The 26,106-nt window shown below is 49.6% G+C and overlaps 2 protein-coding genes across 8 annotated transcripts in view; one reads left to right on the forward strand and one right to left on the reverse strand.

Moving 5' to 3' along the window:
• POGZ (pogo transposable element derived with ZNF domain) overlaps nt 1-20,132 on the forward strand; it is a 49,149-nt gene extending 29,017 nt beyond the window's left edge. For all 7 annotated transcript variants that reach the window (XM_084769206.1, XM_084769208.1, XM_084769204.1 and 4 more), the window contains 12 exons: nt 8,049-8,155; nt 8,849-9,186; nt 10,201-10,355; nt 12,752-12,852; nt 13,498-13,644; nt 14,552-14,686; nt 14,773-14,939; nt 15,077-15,217; nt 15,762-15,818; nt 15,955-16,067; nt 16,327-16,351; nt 16,467-20,132. In XM_084769206.1, the coding sequence (XP_084625332.1) occupies nt 8,049-8,155; nt 8,849-9,186; nt 10,201-10,355; nt 12,752-12,852; nt 13,498-13,644; nt 14,552-14,686; nt 14,773-14,939; nt 15,077-15,217; nt 15,762-15,818; nt 15,955-16,067; nt 16,327-16,351; nt 16,467-18,132 (3,152 nt within the window). In that variant the 3' untranslated portion in view covers nt 18,133-20,132. The remainder of the gene's footprint in view (nt 1-8,048; nt 8,156-8,848; nt 9,187-10,200; nt 10,356-12,751; nt 12,853-13,497; nt 13,645-14,551; nt 14,687-14,772; nt 14,940-15,076; nt 15,218-15,761; nt 15,819-15,954; nt 16,068-16,326; nt 16,352-16,466) is intronic.
• Nucleotides 20,133-22,246: 2,114 nt separating this feature from the next.
• PSMB4 (proteasome 20S subunit beta 4) lies at nt 22,247-25,219 on the reverse strand. Its single transcript, XM_084769569.1, has 7 exons — nt 25,037-25,219; nt 24,705-24,911; nt 24,318-24,464; nt 23,954-24,035; nt 23,206-23,322; nt 22,540-22,628; nt 22,247-22,353 (listed from the first exon to the last, which is right to left on the reverse strand). The coding sequence occupies exons 1-7, from the start codon at nt 25,174-25,176 to the stop codon at nt 22,341-22,343; spliced, it is 795 nt and encodes a 264-aa protein (XP_084625695.1). The 5' UTR covers nt 25,177-25,219; the 3' UTR covers nt 22,247-22,340.
• Between the last annotated feature and the right edge of the window lie 887 nt (nt 25,220-26,106).

The following is a 26,106-nucleotide window of genomic DNA, read 5'->3' on the forward strand; positions in this document are numbered from 1 at the left end:
GAATTTATTGCATTGAAACTATTCTGAAATGGAGGCATAAGTAGGATGTAGGTGCTGTGAGTTGTTTGTACAGAGGAGGCAGTGTAGGAAGATGCTGCGTGCGGAGCTGCAGCAGCTCTGGGGGCCGATCGGTGACGTGCACGGGTTCATCATAGGTGTTTCCATGGAGGAGGTGGGTTTTCTGGGGTGAATTTTTGTTAAGATTTGTTTATTTTATGTATGTGGGCGTTTTGTCTTCATGTACATCTGTACACCAGAAGAGGACGTTAGGTCTCACAGGACTACAACTGTAACAGTTGTGATCTACTCTGGGTGCTGGGAATTAAGCAGAGGACCTGGAAGAGCAGCCAGTGCTTTTAACCTCTAAGCCATCTATCTCTCTGGCTTCTCTGGGGTGAATCTTTTATTTTTAATTAATTAAATTTAATTTGTATTTTATGTGAATTGGTGTAAGGGTGTCAGATCCCCTGGAACTGGAGTCACAGACAGTTGTGTCTGCCATGTGGGTGCTGGAAATTGAGCCTGGGTCCTCTGGAAGAACAGCCAGTGCTCCCAAATACTGAGCCATCTCTCCAGCCCTCCCGGGTAAAGTTTGAAAGTTGTGCCTGAGAGGTATTCAGGAAGAAAGAGAATACGATTGTGAGGTTGTTCAGTAGTCCAGGGCGGGGTCTGTACCTTTGTGTGACTATCCAAGCTCCATGCACAGCATGGTCCTGTCCAGGTACTTACATACAGCGAATGGGAGCGGGACATGTTCAGTAAAGTTGTTTAACGGCTCTGAAGTTAGAATTTTACACTTTTCCAGTGCCTCAATTTTTCCTTTGCTTTTATTTCAACTACTTAAAAATGTTGAAGCTTTTTAAATACATTGAAAAACTGGTAGTCACAAAAATTGAAATTCTTACTTTCTATGCAACATAAAAATGAATTCAAACTCATGTGTGGTGGCGCATGCCTTTAACCTGGTGCTTGGGAGGCAGAGACAGGCAGGTCTCTCTGAGTTTGAAGCCAGCCTGGTCTATAGAGTGAGTTGTGGGCTAGCCAGGACAACACAGTGAGGACAACAACAAAATCAAAGCCTAAGCAAACGTGGAAGCCGGAAGACTGAGAAGAGAGCTGGCTGGACATGGAGTCGGCCGTGGTAGCACATGTCTGCGGCCCCAGCACTCAGGAGCCTGAGGGGGAAGCCTTGCCGTGAGCCTGACGCCAGCTTGGGTTACACAGTGAGACTTTACCTCAAGAATCAAAACAAAACAACAACAAAAACCCCACCAAACTGAGGGCAGGGGCTGAGGAGATAACCCAGTCTGCTTGCTGTCTAAGCGTGAGGGCCTGAGCTTGGATCCTCACTGCCACATGGCACTGCATGCTGGTGGCACGCACTGTGACCTCCGCACTGAGGGTCGTGGAGCTCACTGGCCAGCCGAAGCGGTGCGTTAACTGCCAGGTCAGTTACAGACCTTGTCTCAGAAGTAATTTGCAGAGGAGCCCTCAGGTCAGACTCTGGCCTCCACAGAGAGAGCGCATCCACACATGCATAGCACACACACGTTTATACCACGTATAAACAGGAAATGGGAAGATAGTTGACACAGTTACACATGCCTGTAAATAGAGCAGCAGGCCAACAAAAGGGGATGCTTTGTGCTCATACAGTCGGGTCTGGGCAGTGCTGAGATCCTATCTGAAAAACAAATATGGTAACCGCATGCTTATAACGTCGTAGTGAGGAAGCCAGTGCCTGAATATTGCTGTAGCACATGTGAGGTCATGCCATAAACAGCTGACAGAAACCAAAAGTTCCCGGGAAGAATGCATTAGAAGAAAGCGTTACAATATTAGGTTTGACACCTTCTTGGATGTCACAAGCACAGTCAAGAATAAAAATTGCTAAATTGGAAACTGTAAACTTATGTCCATCAGAGAACACTAACACAGTAAAAAAGTAAGCTGTAGAGTGGGGAGGAGTATACAGTAAGCTGTAGAGTGGGGGAGGAGTATACAGTAAGCTGTAGAGTGGGGAGGAGTATACAGTAAGCTGTAGAGTGGGGGAGGAGTATACAGTAAGCTATAGAGTGGGGGAGGAGTATACAGTAAGCTGTAGAGTGGGGGGAGGAGTATACAGTAAGCTGTAGAGTGGGGAGGAGTATACAGTAAGCTATAGAGTGGGGGAGGAGTATACAGTAAGCTGTAGAGTGGGGGGAGGAGTATACAGTAAGCTGTAGAGTGGGGAGGAGTATACAGTAAGCTATAGAGTGGGGGAGGAGTATACAGTAAGCTGTAGAGTGGGGGGAGGAGTATACAGTAAGCTGTAGAGTGGGGAGGAGTATACAGTAAGCTGTAGAGTGGGGAGGAGTATACAATAGGCTGTAGAGTGGGGAGGAGTATACAGTAGGCTGTAGAGTGGGGAGGAGTATACAGTAGGCTGTAGAGTGGGGAGGAGTATACAGTAAGCTATAGAGTGGGGAGGAGTATACAGTAGGCTGTAGAGTGGGGGAGGAGTATACAGTAAGCTGTAGAGTGGGGGAGGAGTATACAGTAAGCTGTAGAGTGGGGAGGAGTATACAGTAAGCTGTAGAGTGGGGGAGGAGTATACAGTAAGCTGTAGAGTGGGGGGAGGAGTATACAGTAAGCTGTAGAGTGGGGAGGAGTATACAGTAAGCTGTAGAGTGGGGAGGAGTATACAGTAAGCTATAGAGTGGGGAGGAGTATACAGTAAGCTGTAGAGTGGGGAGGAGTATACAGTAAGCTGTAGAGTCGGGAGGAGTATACAGTAAGCTGTAGAGTGGGGGAGGAGTATACAGTAAGCTGTAGAGTCGGGAGGAGTATACAGTAAGCTGTAGAGTGGGGAGGAGTATACAGTAAGCTGTAGAGTGGGGAGGAGTATACAGTAAGCTGTAGAGTGGGGAGGAGTATACAGTAAGCTGTAGAGTGGGGAGGAGTATACAGTAAGCTGTAGAGTCGGGAGGAGTATACAGTAAGCTGTAGAGTGGGGAGGAGTATACAGTAAGCTGTAGAGTGGGGAGGAGTATACAGTAGGCTGTAGAGTGGGGAGGAGTATACAGTAGGCTGTAGAGTGGGGAGGCGTATACAGTAGGCTGTAGAGTGGGGAGGCGTATACAGTAGGCTGTAGAGTGGGGAGGCGTATACAGTAGGCTGTAGAGTGGGGAGGAGTATACAGTAGGCTGTAGAGTGGGGAGGAGTATACAGTAGGCTGTAGAGTGGGGAGGAGTATACAGTAGGCTGTAGAGTGGGGAGGAGTATACAGTAGGCTGTAGAGTGGGGAGGAGTATACAGTAGGCTGTAGAGTGGGGAGGAGTATACAGTAGGCTGTAGAGTGGGGAGGAGTATACAGTAGGCTGTAGAGTGGGGAGGAGTATACAGTAAGCTGTAGAGTGGGGAGGAGTATACAGTAAGCTGTAGAGTGGGGAGGAGTATACAATAGGCTGTAGAGTGGGGAGGAGTATACAGTAAGCTGTAGAGTGGGGAGGAGTATACAATAGGCTGTAGAGTGGGGAGGAGTATACAGTAGGCTGTAGAGTGGGGAGGAGTATACAGTAGGCTGTAGAGTGGGGAGGAGTATACAGTAAGCTATAGAGTGGGGGAGGAGTATACAGTAAGCTGTAGAGTGGGGAGGAGTATACAGTAAGCTATAGAGTAGGGAGGCGTATACAGTAGGCTGTAGAGTGGGGAGGAGTATACAGTAGGCTGGAGAGTGGGGAGACGTATACAGTAGGCTGTAGAGTGGGGAGGCGTATACAGTAGGCTGGAGAGTGGGGAGGCGTATACAGTAGGCTGTAGAGTGGGGAGGCGTATACAGTAAGCTGTAGAGTCGGGAGGAGTATACAGTAAGCTGTAGAGTGGGGAGGAGTATACAGTAAGCTGTAGAGTGGGGAGGAGTATACAGTAAGCTGTAGAGTGGGGAGGAGTATACAGTAAGCTGTAGAGTGGGGAGGAGTATACAGTAGGCTGTAGAGTGGGGAGGAGTATACAGTAAGCTGTAGAGTGGGGAGGAGTATACAGTAGGCTGTAGAGTGGGGAGGAGTATACAGTAAGCTGTAGAGTGGGGAGGAGTATACAGTAAGCTGTAGAGTGGGGAGGAGTATACAGTAAGCTGTAGAGTGGGGAGGAGTATACAGTAGGCTGTAGAGTGGGGAGGAGTATACAGTAAGCTGTAGAGTGGGGAGGAGTATACAGTAAGCTGTAGAGTGGGGAGGAGTATACAGTAAGCTGTAGAGTGGGGAGGAGTATACAGTAAGCTGTAGAGTGGGGAGGAGTATACAGTAGGCTGTAGAGTGGGGAGGCGTATACAGTAAGCTGTAGAGTGGGGAGGAGTATACAGTAAGCTGTAGAGTGGGGAGGCGTATACAGTAGGCTGTAGAGTGGGGAGGAGTATACAGTAGGCTGTAGAGTGGGGAGGCGTATACAGTAAGCTGTAGAGTGGGGAGGCGTATACAGTAAGCTGTAGAGTGGGGAGGAGTATACAGTAGGCTGTAGAGTGGGGAGGCGTATACAGTAGGCTGTAGAGTGGGGAGGCGTATACAGTAGGCTGTAGAGTGGGGAGGCGGATGCAGTGCTAGGAGGTTACTAGTGAGATGTAACAAGTCCTCCACTCTGCAGCAGTAAGAAGCCCAACCAGCTGGAGATGAGGCTCAGCGCCACTGCCGCCAGCGCCGACGGCCTGCACCTCCGTGCTGGCGTGAGCCGTGTGTAGTCCCTTGGCCTCTGCACACCTCTGTGGCACACATGCAAACACACAAAATCATTTGGGCTTTTATCCTTGTGCTGTTGTGTTGGTCCAAGGCTTGGGAAGCAAGAGTCAGGCCAGTCTCTATGAATAGAAGGCCAGCCACCAGGCTTACATGCACAGGAAGTCCCAGAACTGCCAGGGCTGCATAGACTTTATGGGGGGGGGGGAACGACAGACACACAACATACATTTGTTTTTAATGAGGCAAAGGGGCTTGTGGAGAAGAAGCAGTGGTGGGGTGTCTCTACAGTGTATGTGAGGCCCTGGGTTAGGGGTTGGGGAAATATCTCCACAGACAATCATGAAATGTTTAAACATAAAATAGAGCTGGGTGTGGCGGCGCACGTCTTTAATCCCAGTACTCTGGGAGGCAGAGACAGGCGGATCTGATCGCTGTGAATTTGAGGCCAGCCTGGTCTACAAAGAAAATCCAGTACAGCCAAGGCTACACAGAGAAACCCTGTCTCAGAGGGTAGGGAGGAGGGACCATAAGATGGCCAGCAACGTCAATATCATTAGGGAAACGTAAAAATCATGGTGAAACACCATCTGTACCCGTTCGGAGAGTGACTCAAAAAGCAAACAAGCCAGGTGTCTTTAATCCCAGCATTCGGGAGGCAGAGGCAGGTGGATCGCTGTGAGTTCAAGGCCAGCCTGGTCTACAAAGTGAATCCAGGACAGCCAAGGCTACACAGAGAAACCCTGTCTCAAAACAAAACAAAACAAACCGCACAACCCAACTAACCAAACCAAACCAGAAAGTTAATCCCACTTAGGTTCTCGTGGATCCTGCTCTTTATTTTTGATGTGTGTAGTTATGGAGGAATAAGTGTGTACGGAGGCCAGGAAGGCAGAAGGGACAAGTGGTGGGCAGAGGTGAGTAGGGGTCACAGAGTGAAGAGAGAGTAATGGAGCAGATGTGGCTGGAAGTGGCCGGCATCCTGGGGTTTGGAGGGTGCAACAGGAGCAGGCAGTGAGGGAGAGGAGCGGGTGGGCGTGAAGGGCCGTAAGGAACGTACTTTGTGTGCTGATTGAAAATGGAATGCAGGGGGCTGGAGAGATGGCTCAGTGGTTAAGAGCCTGCTCTTCCAAAGGACCCGGGTTCAATTCCCAGCACCCACATGGCAGCTCACAACTGTCTGTAACTCCAAGATCTGACACTCTTACACCAATGCACATTAAAAAAAAAAAAAGAAAGAAAGAAAATGGAGTGCAGAACAGGAAAAGATCCCTTCAATGAGGATTTAAGAGTGTGAGAAAAATATAACCTGATCTAGCCAAGTGATTTTACTCTTCCCGAGCTGCGTGTACTGAAGTCTATAATCAAAGGCAGCAGTAATTGGTCCTGTTTGTTGCTGTTTTGTTCCTCTTCATTTTACTTTTTTTTTTTTTTTTTTTTTTTGTGATGGGTGTTTTGCCTTCATGTGTGTCTGTGCCACATGCATGCCCGGTGCCCTCAGGAAGCAGAAGAGGTTGTCAGATCCCCTGGAACTACAGCTAACCATGTTTGAGCCGCACGTGAGTGCTGGGGAGCCATGGTCCCCGAAGAGCAGCCGATGCTCTCAATAACTGAGCCGGCTAACCAGCCACTGTAATTGTTTTAAAAAGTAACAAAATGGGGCCTGGCAAGATGAGCCGCTTCCTCATGCACAGGCGCGCATGGCCACGCCTGACAGCCAGAGTTTGTAGACCCACGGAAGGACCGCACTGACCACACCCATTCACACGCAGTGAACTCAGGTGGCATTTAGGTGAGGTTAGGGGAGTGCAGGCCTTGTACACTATTGGCAGGGATGGCACGGCGCATAGGCACTGGGAAAAAAGAGTCTGAGGTTTCTTTAAGAAAATTTTTTAATTGCCATATGCTTTAGTTCAGCTTTTGAGCATATATTGAAAAGAATTGAAAGCAGGACTAGAGCACACACGAGTGCACCCGTGCTCCTAGGAGGACTAGAGCACACACGAGTGCACCCGTGCTCCTAGGAGGACTAGAGCACACACGAGTGCACCCGTGCTCCCAGGAGGACTAGAGCACACACGAGTGCACCCGTGCTCCTAGCAGCGTCATTCACAGGTCAAAGGTGAGCACAGCCTGAGTCATCATCAGATCACGAATGCACAAGCAAAATGGGTCCTGCTCACACAGTGCTGTGTTATTTATGTATAAAAAGGAAGTCATTTTTTTCCTTCCTGAAATCCTTTTTGTTTAATTTCGAGGTTGTATTTAATTGCATTTCTTCCTTCCCTTTTCTCCCTCCAACCCTCCCATCACATCGCTCCCCACTCTTACATATTTATGGTCTTTTCCCCGTTGTTGTTATTGTATGCATATATGCATTTTATCTATCCATGGATATTCCTAAATATAACCTGTTCAGTCCGTATCATGTTACCTGTATGTATGGGAAGTCATTTTGACACAATGCCATGTGGGGACATGTAAGGGCATTGTTAGGCGATGTGAGATATCAAAGTCCGGCCCAGCCAAGGTTGCATGAGGAAACCTGGTCAGAAAGGCAGGGCTAGCAGGGCACATCTGTAAGCCTAGACCTCGGCATGTGGAGGCACGGGGGTCAGGGGTCGGAGCCTTAGGCCGGTGTGCTACAAGAGGCAATGTCTCAGACAGAACTCTGCCCCAAAGAGTTTCAGTTCTGTACGTCGAGAAGAATTCTGGAAGTTACACAGCCTGAATGTGCTTAGCCCCTGCAGCCCACACTTAGTGTAAGCTGTGGTGCTGGGTACCGCTGCCTGTACACCACAGGGTCACAGCTTACTACAGCAGGACCTCCCTGTGCAGGCTAACGGCCTGTAACTAAATACACAGACCAGGCTGGCCTGGACCTTGGGATCTTCTCGCCTCCACCTCCCAAGTGCTAGGACTGTACATGTGCAGCTCCCTGCTTAGCTGCATTACAGATTTCTAAAAGGAGAATGTCTGTCCGGCTCGTTGCACATGCCTGTTATCCCGACACTTGGGGATGGAGGCAGGTTAATCATGAGTTCAAAGATGCTATATGAAAACAACCCCAAAGCCATAAATGGGAGAAGAAAAAAAAAGAACTTAACTGGGATTGGCAGTTTATTAAAAAAAAAAAGCATTCCTAGCTTATAAGTCAATATAGAAACTGACTGCTGGCTGACAAAGTCTGTGGGCTGCAGTCTGCTGGCCCTGGCCTCGCTTAGAGCAGTGAAGGGCGTGTGCCTCACACACAGTGGTCTCCCGTGCTTGCTCTCCTTAGGGAGTGTGCAGGCTCGCCCCAGGATGCTGTGCTAACCGTACCAACTCCTCTCCTTCCAGTGACCTCTTCCATCCCAGTGTTTGACCTCCAAGACGGTGGACGGAAGATATGTCCACGGTGTAACGCTCAGTTCCGTGTTACTGAAGCTCTGAGAGGTCATATGTGTGTAAGTGATCCCACCCATGATAAGGGTCCAGCTCACGCGGCCTCTTCTGGTTCCGAGAGCTTGCAAAGCAGATGCTTAAGTGACTTGGAAACCTTCCCTCTTTCGGTCTGTTGTAGAAAGGGCTCTATAAACTGGGGCCTGGCAGAGCACTTGCGGATCTCATAGGACAGACGTTTGTTTGCTGAGACCTTAAGCAGTGATCATTCCCAGCTTAGTGTTAGCTGTCATGGGGAGAGTGCAGACCTGCTGCCCGGCTCTCCTTATGTACAGTATTGTAACTCTGGCACCCGTCCAAATGGAGAAGTTAGAACTTCTTTCTCTAGAGAGAACAGAGTCAGATGAATCTAGTGCAGGGCTTAAGACAGCAGGAGGGCGGCCGTGAAGTGCTGTGTGGACTAGAAAAGAGGACTGTGAACTCTGGGCCTACTACAGTAAGCCGGGTGAAGGCCAGCTTACCCAGCTCGGCTGTGCTGACGAGTGCCCGCAGCCCCAGCTACCTGGCAGGCTGAGACATGGATGCTGTGACCCCAGTGTGCTAGCCTGAACAACTTAAATGAGACCCTAGTTTGTCAACAATGTCCCTTAATGCCTATATTAACAAGCCATTCCCAGGAACCGTTGGTGACCACGTGTATTTATAGTTAGCTTACCCTAGTGCCTGGCAAGTGGGTGATGATGCCCTTTCTTCCACAGTACTGCTGCCCTGAAATGGTCGAGTACCAGAAGAAAGGCAAGCCCCTCGATGCAGAGCCCAGCGCCCCATCGGCAGCAAAGCCCTCCTCCCCAGAGAAGACAGCCCCCGTCACTCCCACGCCCTCCTCCGTGCCTCTTCCTGCTCTCTCACCACCCACCAAAGCCCCGGAGCCGGGTGAGAACGCCGGAGACGCTGTGCAGACCAAGCTCATCATGCTGGTTGACGACTTCTACTACGGGCGGGATGGCGGCAAAGTCGCCCAGCTCACAAGCTTTCCTAAGGTCGCCACGTCCTTCCGATGCCCTCATTGTACCAAAAGGCTGAAAAACAACATTCGGTAAGCATGGCGCAGCCTTGGACCTTACCCTGCACAGAAGTAGACAGGTTTTCTTACACAGTTAAGCTTTCCTTTTTGGAAAATATTAACTGTGGTGCAAAATTTTTTCCAAATAATTGTTTTTTAAGAGAGAGTTTCTCTGTGTAGCCCTGTCTGCCTTGGAACTCACTTCGTAGGCAGGCTGCCTCAAACTCAGAAACACGCCTGCTTCTGCCTCTCGAATGCTAGGATTAAAGGCGTGCGCTCCTACCACCTGGTATGATACAGTCTTGTTAGAATTTATAGTATATAATAGTGTTGAATTATTTCATTATGGTAATGATAAAATTTGAGTTTGAGTAAGAAAGACTAGCCTCTTAATCCCAGCACTCGGGAGGCAGAGGCAGGTGGATCTCTGTGAGTTTGAGGCCAGCCTGGTCTACAGAGCGAGTTCCAGGACAGCCAGAGGTGTGATACAGAGAAACTGTGTCTTGAAAAACTAAAAAAAGAAAGGGAAAGAAAGATTAGTGTCTTTGCACAGAACCTACTTTTAATTTTAAGAACTTGTTATCTGGGGGCTCGGTTGTTAAGAGGACCCAGGTTCGTTCCCAGCACCCACATGGCAGCTCATGGCTGTCTGAGACTCTTCAGATCTCACACTCTCACATATGTATGTATGTATGTATGCGTGCACAAAACACCATAAAATAAAAACAATTTTAAAAAAGGAGCCTGTTATCTGGAGCTGGAGAAAGGGCTCAGAAGTTAAAAGTGTTCTGCTTTTACAGAGGACCTGAGTTCAAGTCCCAGCCACCCAATTAGGTGGCTCACAATTGTCTCTAACTCCAGCTCTGGCCTCCTTCAGCACTTACATGTACATAATTTGAAAAGAAGCATCTTTCTGGGTTCAGAAAAAGACTTTCCCAAATAGAGGAAATTGGGAGAGGGGAGCAAATACTGTTTGTTCCGAATTTTATGGCCTTTCCCGCCGACTCCTGATTGTTGCCTGTGCGTCGCCTTTGTGCTATGCTGCAGATTTATGAACCACATGAAGCACCACGTGGAGCTGGAGCAGCAGAGCGGCGAGGGGGACGGCCACACCACCTGCCAGCACTGCTACCGCCAGTTCTCCACGCCCTTCCAGCTGCAGTGCCACCTGGAGAGCGTGCACAGCCCCTATGAGTCTACCAGTGAGTCTGAGCATAGGCCTCCAGCAGGGGCGTGAGGTCTCACTAGCAGAGAGCTCGTTACATGCCGGGAATAGTGTGACGGGGAGCTGCTCCGTTTCCTTTCAGGCCTGATTGTAAAGTGCTTTGCTGTTAAATGAATGCTGTCAGTGAAGGAGGTGGTGAGCGAGTGTGGCGTTGCGCAAGGAGAGCAAGCGAGCACTCAGAATAAGGAAGCCGGTTGCTTGAAACTTCTATTGAGTTGACATTTTGAGATGTGAGCCCAGTGTTCCGGATTTTATTTATTTGATTTTGGTTTTTAGAGACAGGGTTTCTCTGTGTAGCTCTGACTGTTCTGGAACTTACCCTGTAGACCAGGCAGGCCTCGAACTCAGAGATCAGCCTGCTTCTATCTCCCACACACTTTAATCCTGAGGGATTAAAAGCATGTGCAATCACTGCTCTGCTTCAAGGTTTCCTTTTTTTAGGGGTGTGTGTGTCTGTCTGTCTGTCTGTGTGTCTGTCATCTGCATCTGTGTCCACGTGTTCCTAGGCAGGGACCTTTGGAGGCCAGAGGTGTCAGATTTCCCAGGAGCTGGAGTTAGAGATGGCTGTGAGCCAACCAGCGTGGCTGCTGGGAGCTGAACGCCAGTTCTTTGCAGAGGCAGTGTATGTTTTAACCAAACCATCTCTCCCTTCCTCTTCAGAGTATTTCTAATTTCTTTAAAGGATCGCCAGTTTTGTTGAAAATGCAAAAACTAGCCAGGTGGTGGCGGCGCACGCCTTAATTCCAGCACTCAGGAGGCAGAGGCAGGTGGATCTCTCTGACTTTGAGACCAGCCTGCTCTACAGAGTCCAGGGCAGCCATAACTGTTGTTAACAGAGAAACCATGTCTCAAAAAAACCAAACAAACAAAAAAAGCAAAACTATCTTAAGTATCAGAGTTTACATAATTAATTATAATGTGTGAGAATAAGACAGCGTTATATGGGCTGGAGAGAGGCTCAGTGGTTAAGAGCGCTGCCTGCTCCTCCAGAGGTCCTGAGTTCAATCCCAGCAACCACATGGTGGCTCACAACCATCTATAATGTGATCTAACACCCTCTTTTGCAGATAAAGCACTCATATGCAATAAATAAAATAAATAAATCTTTAAAAGACAATGTTATATGTTAAGTTTACAGGCTGGTGCCTGTCATCCCAGCGCTTAGAAGGCAGAGGTAGGAAGACCACTGAGTTCAAGGCTAGCCTGGACTACATAATAAGAACCTATCTCAAAACAAGGCTGGGCGTGGTGGCATATGCCTTTAATCCCAGCACTCTGGCTGGCAGAGGTGGGTGGATCGCTGTGAGTTTGAGGCCAGCCTGGTCTACAAAGCGAATCCAGGACAGCCAAGGCTACACAGAGAAGCCCTGTCTCAAAAAACAAAAGCAAGCAAAGGAACGGCTTAGATAGCTTCAGGGGGTGGGCCATTGTCTGATAAATACTTAAAACTTAAAGTCTATATAATGTCCATATTTGCAAAAACTTGAAACACCAGTGAACAAAGAAAAAACACAAATAAATGTGGTCGCCTTTCTAGCCATACTTTATAATTCAAACTATGAAGCAATTAAAAATTTTAGCAAAAATTTATAATAATATTCTTTTAATCAAGCTTGACTAATTGGCCAATTCATAATATAATTATCTTGAATCTATCCATACAGAAAGAGAAATGACATAATGGTTAAGAACATCTGTTCAGCTGGACGTGGTGGCACACAGCGTTGATCCTAGCACTTGGCAGGCAGAGGCACATCTAATGCACATAGGACATTCCAGGCCATTCAGGGCTGTGTAGACAGACCTGTCACGAAAGCAGAAACAAACTTTTTTTGTTTTTGTTCAGCTTTTTCAGCACAAACTCTTCCTGGTACTTGATGGGCGGTAGATGTTGACAGGTTATGTCTGAGTGAGGATCTTGGTTCTTAGATGCATAGAGTCATGTAGTGTTTAGAGGAGCTCATTCCACGGCCAGGGTCAAGCCGGCGGCACTGGAAGCCGAGGGATGGCTGGAAGTCATGAGCGTCTCTACCGAGTTCTTGCCTGGCGTAACAGCTGACAGTTGTGGCTTACTGGATGCAGCCAGCAGTGGTGTCGGGTGGGAAAGCGAAGCAAGGGGTAGGAAATGGTAAAAGGAGGATGTGCTTTCAAGTTAGAGTAGAGAGAATGTCTGAGTTGAAATGTAGACGGCTCACAGTGTAGACTAGAGCGTTGTGTAAAAGGCTGAGTTAGAGACCCGGGGATGCTGGTTGTCATCCGCAGCACAGTGTTACAGGGTGACGGGTGGTGGCTGCAGGTGGAGATGCAGGTCAGAAAGGGTCTTGAGGGCTGCGAGCTGTCCAGGCGGTGTCTCCATTCTTTTCCTTCCTACAGCCAAGTGCAAGATCTGTGAGTGGGCGTTTGAGAGCGAGCCCCTGTTCCTCCAGCACATGAAGGACACGCACAAGCCTGGGGAGATGCCTTACGTGTGCCAGGTACTGCCGCGTCTCAGAGCACTGGGCAGCTTGTTTTTAAACCAATTGTAAAGAACCCACTAATGGATATTTCTAAATACCCACTGTATACCTCCTTGTAGTTAGGACTTTCTAGAAGGTAGCACTCAGGCTGGAGAGATGGCTCAGGGGTTAAGAGCACTGCCTGCTCCTCCAAAGGTCCTGAGTTCAGTTCCCAGCAACCACATGGTGGCTCACAGCCATCTATAATGAGATCTGGTGCCCTTTTCTGGCCTGCAGGTGTACATGCAGGCAGAACACTGTATACATAATAAATAAATAAATCTTAGAAAGAAAAGAAAGAAAAAAGAAAAACCACAAAAAACAAAACAAGCCAAAAAACTAATTAAAAACAGAAGTAAGACCCAGACAGCAGATTCCTGTGCTCACTCGGGGAGTCTGTCTCCCGAGCATCCCTCTCAGGACAGGCTGTCTTTATTCCTTAGAGAGTTTTCAGCCGCCGCATCCTTTGCTGTTTCTGTCGCAGCTAAACTTAGGGTCCACCAGGTCTCCGTCACAGAGCGCTAAGCCTGTGCGTGTAAGAGTTGCCACCCGTCTCTGCTGTTACCCCCTCTCAGCGCTCCGGCCGCTCACGCTTGCCCGCGTTTTCCTCCTTGCGTAACTCAGGTCTGTCAGTACCGCTCCTCCCTCTACTCTGAGGTGGACGTCCATTTTCGGATGATCCATGAAGACACTCGGCACCTGCTCTGCCCCTACTGCCTGAAAGTCTTCAAGAACGGCAACGCCTTCCAGCAGCACTACATGCGGCACCAGGTACAGGCGCCGAGCACTCCTGTGCTCACGTTTGCATTTTGGGATTCTGCATGCATGTTGTTGTGCCTGTGTCCTGTGTGCATGAGTTACACATGTGAACCACCATGTGGGTGCTGGGAATTAATCAGGGCTAATGACAAACCAAGCATGGAAAGGGACCAGGATGAGAAGCCTTGAGTTGTTTTGTTGTTTGCGTAACACCTTCGCTGTGCGTATTTTTGTGTGTTTTAAAAATCAAAAGGTGGGCTGGAGAGACGGCTCAGTGGTTTAGAGCACCGCCTACTCTCCCAGAGGTCCTGAGTTCAATTCCCAGCAACCACATGGTGACTCACAACCATCTATAATGTGATCTGGTGCCCTCTTCTGCACATAAAGCACTCATATACAATAAATAATAAATCTTAATAATCAAAAGGAGTCGGGCAATGGTGGCTCACGCCTTTAATCCCAGCACTCGGGAGGCAGAGGCAGGTGGATCGCTGTGAGTTTGAAGCCAGCCTGGTCTACAGCGTGAGTCCAGGGATAGGTAGTACTGTCTGCGCTACCAAGATGATAGGAGCAAGCTTGTGCCGCGGTGCGTGTGCTCCCGAGTGAGGGGGACCTGCGTCCCAGCAGGGATAGGTTCCCTTGTGTTGAGTAGTTCTTTGCTTATTCTCTTGTTAAATTCTCAAGACGCTGGGCAGCAATGGTGCATCCCTTTAATCCCAGCACTCGGGAGGTGGAGGCAGACGGATCGCTGTGAGTTCAAGGCCAGCCTGGTCTACAAAGCAAGTCCAGGACAGCCAAGGCTACAGAGAGAGACCCTGTCTCAAAAGAAAGAAGGAAGGAAGGAAAGATGCTGACATTGATTCACTAGAAGCCTTTAAGGGATTTTTGTCTCTCTTGTTCTCTGGTTTCCCCCCTTCAGAAAAGAAATGTTTATCACTGCAACAAATGCCGCCTGCAGTTTCTCTTTGCCAAGGACAAAATTGAGCACAAACTTCAGCACCATAAAACCTTCCGTAAACCTAAGCAACTGGAAGGCTTGAAGCCAGGCACCAAGGTAAGGTGGCCACAAGTTGCTTTCGCAGACCAGGGAGGTAACGCTGACTGTGAGTGCCGTCTAACTGTTGCTCCCTTGACTCTCAGGTGACAATCCGGGCTTCCCGGGGACAGCCACGAACTGTTCCTGTGTCTTCAAATGATACACCGAGCGCCTTGCAGGAGGCAGCACCACTGCCCTCCACCGATCCCCTGCCTGTCTTCCTCTATCCCCGTGTTCAGCGCAGCCTCCAGAAGAGAGCTGTTAGGAAAATGTCAGTGGCCCTTCTCAGCGCTGGGCGGGTGGGGACTGGCTGGCTGGGTCTTTCCTAGTAGCCAAGGAGCTCAGATACCGTCTTGTCAGTGTCTTGGTGATAACCTGAGACAGTAATGGAAGTGTCGTTTTCCACAGGAGCGTCATGGGCCGGCAGACTTGCCTGGAGTGCAGCTTTGAGATCCCAGATTTCCCTAACCACTTCCCTACCTACGTGCACTGCTCTCTCTGCCGCTACAGCACCTGCTGCTCGCGAGCGTACGCCAATCACATGATCAAGTAAGTCGCAGTCAAGCCTGAGTCCTAGCTCCAAGTCCAAAACTCAGTTAATTACCTCCCACTTCTTTTTTGTTTATGTCTTCAATATTTAAAGTTGTTTTCCCATCTCTTCTAGGAAGGTAAAAGAGCAAATCGGTATCCATTTGTCTTTCTTAGTCTGAGCTCCAGGTCACCCCTTAGGGTCTTTGCTACTGAAAGTGCAGACCAAGCAGTGGATAGGAACTTGTTAGGAATGCTGATTTATTTATTTTGAATTCTTCACTCATATCCCAACCGACTGCAGTCTCATCTCCCGCCTCTCACCCCAGCCTCCTCGCTAGCATGGATCTCCTCTCCTCCCTCTCAGGAGACAGCAACCGCCAGGGGCATCACTCTTAGGCCCTCCTAGACCTGAACGAAAACAGGAATTGTAGTTGAACCTCAGGTTATTTAGTGCTTGTGTTGAAGTTGAGACGCCTGACGGCCAAGCTGTTGGGACTGTGAAGGCGTCTCTTGTTGGACGTTGCCGCTGGCTGCTAACGCTCTGCTTCTCTGTCTTTGTCAGCAACCACGTCCCACGGAAGAGCCCCAAGTATTTGGCTTTGTTTAAAAATTCTGTCAGGTAATGAAACACGTCTTTTATTTTGTGGAGTGGTTATGGGACTCACTCTGAGCAAGCCTCAGGGTTGAACTGTGTTCGGTGTTCTTGCTGTATGTGTCTGACACACTCCTGTCCTCTTTCTCTCCCCACCCCTCAGTGGGATCAAGCTGGCCTGCACTTCATGTACCTTTGCTACCTCTGTGGGAGATGCCATGGCCAAGCATTTAGTGTTCAACCCCTCCCATAGATCTAGCAGCATCTTACCCCGGGGTAAGTGGGAGAAACTGGGGTTGGGGGAAGGGTCATACTGTATGAGCCAGGAACATCTTTCTCTGGCCTCACACAGTCACTATTTAGATGCACACTACACCAGTAGTCTGGGAAGTAATCTGGGAAGACTGGGAAGGCTGGCCCCGTGAAGAGCCTGTCGGAACATAGCATGCTGACATCTCAGGATAGGTTCGTGGAATGCCTTTTGGGTTTTTTCCTCCAATGAACTAACTTTTTTTTTCTAATCTTACTTTCCCAGGGCTCAGCTGGATGTCCCACTCAAGGTAACACTGACTTTATGATTGAGTGTATGCTTTGCATGGTGTTTGCTCTTCCTAGTATTTAAATTCCTAAGGTGAAGCAATCCTTCTGCTCTCTGCCCTGTGTCCGCTCCCTTAGGCCTGGCCAGACTCCTGAGCGGGGGTATGACCGCAACATGAAGAGTATGCATCTTCCACCTCCCGCCCTCCCTAAAGCTGCCACTGTGAACCCTGCAGGAGCCACCCCAGCCGAGCCTCAGGAGCTTGCAGTCCCTGTGGTCCAGGCACTTCCATCACCTGCCTCAACTGCAACCCCACCAGCCACTCCCAGTCACCCTCAGCCCTCAGCCCTGCCACCCTTGGCCACACAGGGGGCTGAGTGTCTGAATGTTGACGAACAGGAGGGAGGCCCTGTCACCCAGGACCCTGAGCCCGCATCCGGTGGCGGGGGTGGCAGTGGGGGTGGTAAGAAAGAGCAGCTGTCTGTGAAGAAGCTTCGCGTAGTGCTGTTTGCCCTGTGCTGCAACACGGAACAGGCGGCTGAACACTTTCGAAACCCCCAGCGTCGGATCCGTCGTTGGCTTCGACGCTTCCAGGCCTCTCAGGGAGAGAATTTAGAGGGCAAATATCTCAGCTTTGAGGCAGAAGAGAAGCTGGCTGAGTGGGTGCTGGTCCAGCGAGAGCAGCAGCTGCCTGTGAACGAGGAGACCCTGTTTCAGAAGGCCACCAAAATCGGACGCTCCCTGGAAGGGGGGTTTAAGATCTCCTACGAGTGGGCTGTGCGCTTCATGCTGCGGCATCACCTCACCCCCCACGCCCGGCGAGCTGTAGCCCACGCGTTGCCGAAGGACGTAGCAGAGAACGCAGGACTCTTCATCGAGTTTGTGCAGCGACAGATTCACAATCAGGACCTACCTTTGTCCATGATTGTGGCTGTTGATGAGGTTTCTTTGTTCCTGGACACAGAGGTGCTGAGCAGTGACGACCGGAAGGAGAATGCCCTGCAGACAGTGGGCACGGGGGAGCCGTGGTGTGACGTCGTGCTGGCCATCCTGGCAGATGGCACTGTCCTGCCCACACTGGTTTTATACCGAGGACAAGTGACTCGGCCTGCTAATGTGCCAGACTCTATATTGCTAGAGGCCAAAGAGAGCGGCTACAGTGATGATGAGATCATGGAGCTTTGGTCAACCCTTGTGTGGAAGAAGCACACAGCCTGCCAGCACGGCAAAGGCATGCTGGTGATGGACTGTCACCGCACTCACTTGTCAGAAGAGGTCCTGGCCCTGCTGAGCGCCTCTAGCACTTTGCCTGCAGTGGTCCCTGCAGGCTGTAGCTCCAAAATCCAGCCATTAGACGTATGCATCAAACGAACCGTTAAGAACTTCCTGCACAAAAAGTGGAAGGCGCAGGCTCGGGAGATGGCAGACGCTGCCTGTGCTTCCGACGTCCTGCTTCAGCTGGTGCTGGTCTGGCTGAGTGAGGTGCTGGGTGTCATCAGGGACGCCCCAGAGCTGGTTCAGCGGTCCTTCCTTGTGGCTAGTGTTCTGCCAGGCCCCGACGGCAACGTTAACTCACCGACACGCAATGCTGACATGCAGGAGGAGCTCATCGCCTCCCTGGAGGAGCAGCTGAAGCTGAGTGGAGAACAGTCTGAGGAGCCCTCGGCTTCCACCCCCCGCCCCAGATCGTCTCCTGAAGAGACGGTGGAGCCCGAAAGCCTTCACCAGCTCTTTGAGGGGGAGAGTGAGACGGAGTCTTTCTATGGCTTTGAGGAAGCTGACCTGGATCTGATGGAGATTTAGGTGCTAGGGTCACGAGAGCAAATGGAGTCGGGTAGGAAGGCTGAGGGGGGGTGGAGGGGCTTGGAGGAAGGGGCACCAGCGGGGCACTTGGTTTATATTTTTAATTTTATGCCACCGCTCCCCTGACATTGACTGACACTTCCTGTGAATTTGTGGGTTGTCAGGAGCGCAGTGGTGATCTGAGTGAGGAGTAGCCATTGTGTACTCACTTCTGCTAAAAACAGGTTTTTGTGACCTATTTCTTTAATTTAAATCACTGTGTTTGCTATTTTTCTGACAAAATCTAGGAAAACAATCCTTTGTGGACAGATATTAAATTGTTTTGTTTCCCCTTTTACCTCAATTGTATCATAGATTTCTGACTTTTTGTTTTTTTACTGTGTGGCCAATGTCTTTGGGCATGATCTAATCATTGTTAATGTGAGAACTTTTCTGCAGATGGGAAAGAAAAATATGTAGCTCACAAACTGGTTTATTACATATGTGGATAATTTTTTTTCATTGTGGTCTTAACACTTTTATATAAAAATGAAAATGAAAAAAGAATCCCACTGAACTCTTTCCTTTTCCTCCCCTTCCCTCCCTTTCCAGAGGTGTCGGTTTCTACAGCAACTCTAGATAGAAAATTGTGGCTTTAAAAATGCATGAACCACCTTGAGCCATCCGGAATGGATAGTTTCTTTCCTCACACCCTCCTCCAAAACACATCAGAAACAATATTTTTTTGTACTTGCGACCCTTGACCCCTTTCCCAGTTTTCACACTGCCCTTCACTCGGGACAAAGGAGCCCATGGGTCCCTAGCATTCAGGAGGTACTGAGTGAGTGAGTTGATCAAACAGTGCTCAGGCGGAAGCTGTTCCCAGTCTGCCGTCATCAGCGTGCCCCCAGCGTAGTCCCTGCTCTGTCGCACTCTGTCCTGTTAAGCAGCGTGTCCCAGCAGCACACTGCTCGTCACAGGTACCAGCTGGCATATGTTTAAGTGTTGAGCTGCAAAAACTGCTTGAACCCCTGCTTGCTTACTCGTGGCTTCCCTGGTCCTCAGTGTTTAGAGAAGAAACCGATGTGAAAGAAAAGGTGTAGAGGTGTACACGAAGACAGAATCTTTATTTTTTACTGCCAACTCGAAGGAAAAGTTTTCTACCATTTGCATGAGGGACTTTTTTTTTTTTTTTTAAGAAAATGATGTACTCATGGTGATAAACCAAAACGTACTGTACCAGAGGAAAAGAACAAAAAACCAAGTCTACCTTTCCCACAGCCACACCATTCTTGTCCATCCTAAGGCTTTCAGCAATGTTTCCTCCTGTGAACCAAGGAGGCGGCCTGCACAAGCTTGTAAGTGGTTTCACCTCTAAAGTGTACACAGGTGGAACGTTTAATAAGAGGAGAGGAAATGGATCTTAAAACTTCTCTCTGTGTCCCTGTGCAGTAGGCTTTCATAGACTGGGAGATGTTCAAAGTGTGACGGCTTGGTGGCACAGATGTGCTGCTGGTTGCCACCCATGCCTCGCCATGCCCTTATCTTTTTTAACTCCCAGCACACTATAACATAGTAACCAGGACCGATCCCAGAAGTTTGGCCAGCCCTGAGCCCATGGCATTGGAGGTCTGAACTGCGGATCCGCCTGGCCTCTGTTCCCCAGCTTTTTGCTCAATGCCATTTTATTCTCGGACTGCACTTGAAAGCCAACCTCCTGCCTCTGAGAAAGCTGGAGAACTGTAAGTGGTCACTTCAGTCTACAACCTAATCCTCTCTGGTCGTCTCTGCAGCAGCCACAGCCTTAGCAGAGCTGGGTTCCTGGCCTCTGCAACTGACTTTGGATGGGTAACAAAAATTTTTTATTTTATTTTTAAGATAATGCTAACAGTGGATTGGCTGGGTTTTGGCAAGCAAGTTGTCTTTGTGGACTCTGCCTGCATGGCTTAGTAGTAGAGGGAAGTTTTTTGTTTTTGTTTTTTTTATAATTCAGTTTAATCAATAAACGTATTTATTGACAACTTTCTGTGTTGAGGTCAAATATGTCAAAAGTTTCCCATTGAAAGCTCAAGATTTTCTCCTTGTGTGAACCTGTTTGCAGCTGTCTGTGCCACTCTGGAAAGCATCATGCTGGAGACCTACATTTTATTTATTTATTTATTTTGGTTTTTCGAGACAGGGTTTCTCTGTGTAGCCTTGGCCATCCTGGACTCACTTTGTAGACCAGGCTGGCCCCGAACTCACAGTGATCCACCTGCCTCTGCCTCCCGAGTGCTGGGATTAAAGGCGTGCGCCACCACGCCCGGCGACCTACAATTTTTTTCAAAATCAAGGTTTAGATGGGCAGTGGTAGTGCACACCTTTAATACCAGTACTCTAGAGGCAGAGGCAAGTGGATCTTTATGAGTTCAAGACCAGCCTGGTCTACAAGTGAGTTCTAAGCCAGCCAGACCTACACAGAAATCCTGTCTCAAAAAACAAACAAACAAATTTAAAAAACACCCAATAAACGGGGCTGGAGAGATGGCTCAGTGGGCAAGACCAGAGTTTAATTCCCAGCACCCACATAGCAGCTCACAACTCTAACTCCAAGATCTGACACCTTCACATACATGCAGGCAAAACACCAGTGCACATAAAATGGACAAAGCTCATTTCCAACTGAAACAGCTACACTTAGAACTCACTTTCGTTTGTACGCTGAGTGTGGGCACCACACACTATTAAGGCAACTCAAGTTTCCTGCCAACTTGTGGGATGTGGGGACTAAACTCAGGCCTTCGGCTACATCCTAGGGTTGTGTTTGTGGGTGCATTCATGTGTGAATGCAGGTACAGTGCTGTGATCTGATGACAACTTTGGGTGTCTGCTGGCTCTCCACCAAGACAGGATTTTGTTTGTTTTTCTGCTTCCTATACCAGGCTACCTGGCCCTCAACTCACAGAGCATCTCCTGCCTCCACCTCTTGCACTGTAGAGGACCTGGGATTACAAATACTTAAACTACTCTCTCCAGCTTTTCCGTGGGTTCTGGAGACTCAAATTCAGGTATTCACACTTACATAGAAAGTGTCTCAGCAACCAAGCCATCTCCTCAGCCCCACTTAGTAAGTTTTCTTAATGATTTTGTTCAGTTTTGTGTATATATGCGGGCATGTGCATGAGCGCAGGTGCTCATGGGAGGCAGTCATCAGACGTCCCCTGGACGTGGAATTACAGTTCTGGGCCACATGGCATGGGCACTGGGAATCAAACTCAGGTCAAATCCTGTGCAAGGTACCTGATCTTAGATAACCGAGTCATCTTTCCAGCCCCCCACCCCACAGGATGCTTCTTCTAAGAGCTAGGTGCTAGAACTTTGGACACTACACATCATTTAATTGTCTATGCTCAGCATCTCCTGAATATGAGGCTACACATGGAGGCTTAGGAGCTGACCCCCACCGCACACAGTGGCTCTGCTACATACCCTCGCACCCCTCAAACGCCATTTCAACCAGTCACGTTTGCACCCCACCCCCACCCCCCGGACACCTAACACATTCTTTTCAAATTTAATGCATGGGAGAAAGTAAAGACTACTGACTGCACTTAAGCCAACTGTGTTCTCAAAGTTGGCCCTATGAGAAGCTGGTCCTGGGGCAGCCCCAAATGAGTACTGTATCCTATTCCTGCTAAAAGCCTAAATGCCCCCATGACCACCCACACCCCCATCCCACACTCGGGAGGCTGAGGCACAAAGGACTGTTCTGACTTTGAGGAGCTGATTTCAACCCTCAACACCCATGTGCTGCAGCTTGCATACTTAAAATCCCAGGGCCTGATAGCCAGTCAGCGTAACTGAATTAATAAGCTGGAGTTCATTAAAATTATGTCAAAACAAATAAGATTGAAAGATGTTTGAGGAAGACCTCTGGGGACGCACATGAAGAGCTAAATGGTTCTCTGTCCAAGAAAGGAAACACCACAGGTGGCATAAAGCAGTACTTGGTGCAACCCCATGAGAATAAAAAGTTTTTAACTCCAGGACTTGGCAGGCAGAAGCAGAGTTCTGAGTTCCAGACAAGCCTGGGCTACATAGTAAGATCCTATTTCAAAACAGAACAAAAAACCAACAATAAAAATCAAGTCAGAAAACATGTCAAAGGACTGATTTATTTTACAAAAGTGTGCCTTTGAGCCGGGTTCAAGTTTAGAAGGTCAGCATCAACTCGACAGTTCATCCAGGTTTCATTCAAAGCCACTAAAAAGACAGAAACATTTTAGGAAAAATATGAAGTACAAAGGCATCACCTTCTGAATTAGCTGCTCCCTCCAAAATCACCCACATGGAGAATTTCTGGTTGTGGCCTTCAGAAGGGACAGCCCTGTGAAAGCCAAGAACTTCCCAACTCTACTGTCTATTTTTTCTTACTGTAACTTTAATTACCTGATCATGTGAGCAATATCCCAGTTGGTCTCCGCCGACAGCGGTCCTTCTATCTCAACACCTTTTTCAGTCACGGTGGCAATTTGAAACTGAAACAAAATGTGCGATGAAAATACCCAGTGTGAAAAGGTCTTTCTCCAGCATTTGCTCTGGCATCTCAATGTTTATGTGAATAAAATGTAAAAACATGGGGGCTGGAGAGATGGCTCAGAGGTTAAGAGTACTAACTGTTCTTCCAGAGGTCCTGAGTTCAATTCCCAGCAACCACATGGTGGCTCACAACCATCTACAATCTGATCTGATGCCCTCTTCTGGCCTGCAGGTGTACATGCAGCTAGACCACTGTATACATAATAAATAAATCTTAAAAAAAAAAAAATGAAAATACCCAGTGTGAACAAAGGTCAAAGGGTCATACCCACCTCTGAAAACAGATGTAACACACTAGGTCCCAGAATTTGTACTTTAGTTTTTTGGGGTTTTTTTGTTTTGTTTTGTTTTGTTTTTTGAGACAGTGTCTGTGTAACCTTGGCTCTCCTGGAACTCACTCTGCAGACCAGGTTGGCCTCAAACTTCCTGCCGGCCTCTGCCTCCTGAGTGCTAGGACTAAAGATGTGTGCCACTATGTCTGGCTCCAGAGTTTGTACTTTTCAGCCTATTTCTTACCCGGTTATATGAACGGGCGTCTCGGTAGTACAGCACTCGCATGCACCGTTCTACAAGCTCTCGGGCCTCAGTCTGACTCAGCACTGGTTGTTTCTCTAGAACATCTCGAAGCAGAGGCTACAGAGGTGTGCAGAACATTGGAGGAATTAGACCCTGGCTTAACAGTAAGCAGCCCGCTCCAACCCCTGTAAACAAGCACCCACCTGAACGACAGGCTTCTACCCACTGTCTCAACAGAACTGGGTGCTGGCTCTGTTTGGCATTTACTTATTTTGTGTATATGTGTGCACGTGCATGTAGAGGTCAGCTTTCAGGAGTAGGTTCTCTGCTTCCACCATGGGTATCCTGGGCTGCCTGTGTCAGCTCTGACAGCAAGGGCTTTTCTTTTACCCAGGGAGTCATCCCCCCGCCCCCGCTTTTGAGATGGAGTTGCTATGTAGCCTAAGCTGGTCTGGAACGCATGGTCCTTCTAGGCTCGTCCTCCTGTACAGCAGGACTACATATGTGCAGCACCATGCGCAGCTCACACACACTCACAGCAGGAGTGTAGACAGGCTACTCTCCTATTCCCACTTTGTCACAGGAAGGTCACGCAAACACATTCTTCTTAGATAGACAAAACCTGCTGCCCAACATCAGGAGCCCAGCCTGTCTCTTAACAGAATTCCGAGGGAAACAGATTAAGGCTAGCGTCTCATTTCTATTCCCACCCCCTCCCCCACCCCCGGCTGCTAAGCCCACTATTTACCTGAGCCAAGTAAGCGCCATAACCAGTGGCTAGGGAAGGGGCTTCATACGCTACGCCAAGCATGTCCACATAGCCAAGGAAGCTGAAGGGACGAACACATCAAAGAACAACGCGTTTAACCTTGTGTTTCTGAAGACCGGGGACCGTAAGGTTTGAATTAAAAGATGCGAATTTCCTGGGATCAGAGAGTCTGGGGGTGAGGGGGAAGCAGTGCGGCTCGGTCGGTGAGGGCACTTAACCACCATCCTTGACCACCCAAGCTCAATTCCTAGAACCCACACAGTAGTAGAAGAGGGTGACTTCTTAGAGGCTGACGAGACCCTCCATAGGGGCTACGTTAGGTGGTCAAGGAAGTTACCAATACCTCTCTCCATCAGCGTAGCCTCCGATGACCATGGTATTCCACAGGGGGTTCATCCTGGAGCGGCGGCTGTACATAGCCCGTGTCAGCCACGAATGAATAGCTCGGGGGCTGTAGCTGTGCCCGTCTCCCAACAGCTCTTCGTCAATCCTTAAGTGATTGGTTGAGAGGGCAGGAATACCGGAGGTCAGGTCCCCACCACCACCCCTTGACCTACACGTAATTCTATACCCTGCAGACTACGCACTGCCGAAAAGGATCCCAAACATTCACGCTCGACTCTCGTCAACTCCCCAAAGCCTCAAGCCCCTCCATCCCACCTACGGGAATAAAAACAACAACAACAACAAAGTCCCCGGAGGTTCTCCGCTCCGCCTGGAGGCGACTTACACCATCTGGCCGAGAACCTGCTTCAAATACTGGAAGTCAGCATAGTCGCCTGAAGCCCCCAGCATAGTGCTGTCGTTCACTCGCATAATGCGAGAGATGTTGCGGAAACGAGCCAGGGAGCCGTAGGAGCCCAGCATGTCTGCAGCAATCACCACTCCGCCGTCGAACTTCACCCCGAGTACGGACGTCCCAGTCACCATCGGGTTCCTACCGGGTCAAAAAGGGTCCCTGAGCGCGGCGGCCGGGGCCCCGGGTGCTGCCGCCCGCGCGCCCGCAGGTCCCCACGTCCCGGCCCGCCGCCCATCCCCAGCGCGGTTAAGTCGCAAACCCACTGGGTCCGAGTGATTGGCCCCTCGCGGAGCGCGGCCGCCGGGTCCACCAGGGCGCTGGGGGTGGACGGGACGCGGTAAAACTGTCCCGGAGCCGGACCCCCGGCCCAGTGGCCAGCCCGCGACTCCCAAAACGCTTCCATCTTAGTCACAGCAGCCGGAGAAATGAAAGCGCCTGCGTCACCGGAAGCGGAAGTGGTTCTTCGTCGGCACGCCTCTCTTCTCCCTGCCAATCACTTCCAGGAGCCAGGACTTCCGGGCGCCGGGTTAATGACGTCGTCTTGAGGCGTCGTGGTCCAGAGCTGCTGAGACCCACAGAAGCGCGCGACTTCGCATCCCTGTGTCCGGCTGAGGTAGGGCTGACTAGATCTGAGCCTTCCGACGATAATTCAGGGTGTGGGACAAGCACCAGGACCGGTGGTCACGTCCTGTTTGGAATCAGCTGGCAAAACTGGGCTTGAAGAAATGACTGAACCCAGCTGTCTTACAGCTTTACTCCTCAAAGCAGGCCCGCGTAGCGGGCATCAGCAACCCATTTTATGGACGAGAAAGCCGATGCTTGCGCTACAGTCGTTTACCCCGTTACAGTCAGTAGACAGTAGAAAAGATGCCACAAACCAAGCCGGAGAGCATCTTGCTTCGAATCTTAGCACCTACGTGGTGGCTCCCTTCCAAATGATCCAATACCCTCTTCTGACCTGGGGGGTGGGGGTGGGGGGTGGACCAGGCATTTATGTGGTAAACAATTAGGGGGTGCGGAGGAATTGGCTCGTCCCACGAGGGCTGCACAGGAGGACGGCCTCTGGGCTAGGTTCTGAATCCAGGCTAATCTGGGCAGCTGAGAGACCCTGTTCTCGGGGTCGCGGGTGGGAGGGCGCTTTCTGGGCAGACACTACGTCCCAAAGAGTTCGATCACCGGGTCCCGCCTTGGGAGAAGAAAACCGGCTCCTGAAGTAGGCCCTCTGACCTCCGTGTTCACCTGGAATTCATACACATGAAATAATAGTGACTAAAGCAAAGCGATGAACATGCTACAGTTGTGTCTCCCTGGAACATGTGATAACAGGTGATCC

Source organism: Acomys minous, assembly GCF_964271855.1.
Source record: "Acomys minous genome assembly, chromosome: 19".
In the NCBI taxonomy this organism is placed as follows: Eukaryota; Metazoa; Chordata; class Mammalia; order Rodentia; family Muridae; genus Acomys; species Acomys minous.

Coding starts and splice junctions, on each gene's coding strand:
- PSMB4 (XM_084769569.1), bottom strand. CDS start 25,176: ATGGAAGCGTTTTGGGAGTCGCGGGCTGGCCACTGGGCCGGGGGTCCG. Junction 24,912..25,036: donor GGGCCAATCACTCGGACCCA/GTGGGTTTGCGA, acceptor TTGACCCGGTAG/GAACCCGATGGTGACTGGGA. Junction 24,036..24,317: donor GGCTACGCTGATGGAGAGAG/GTATTGGTAACT, acceptor TCGTCCCTTCAG/CTTCCTTGGCTATGTGGACA.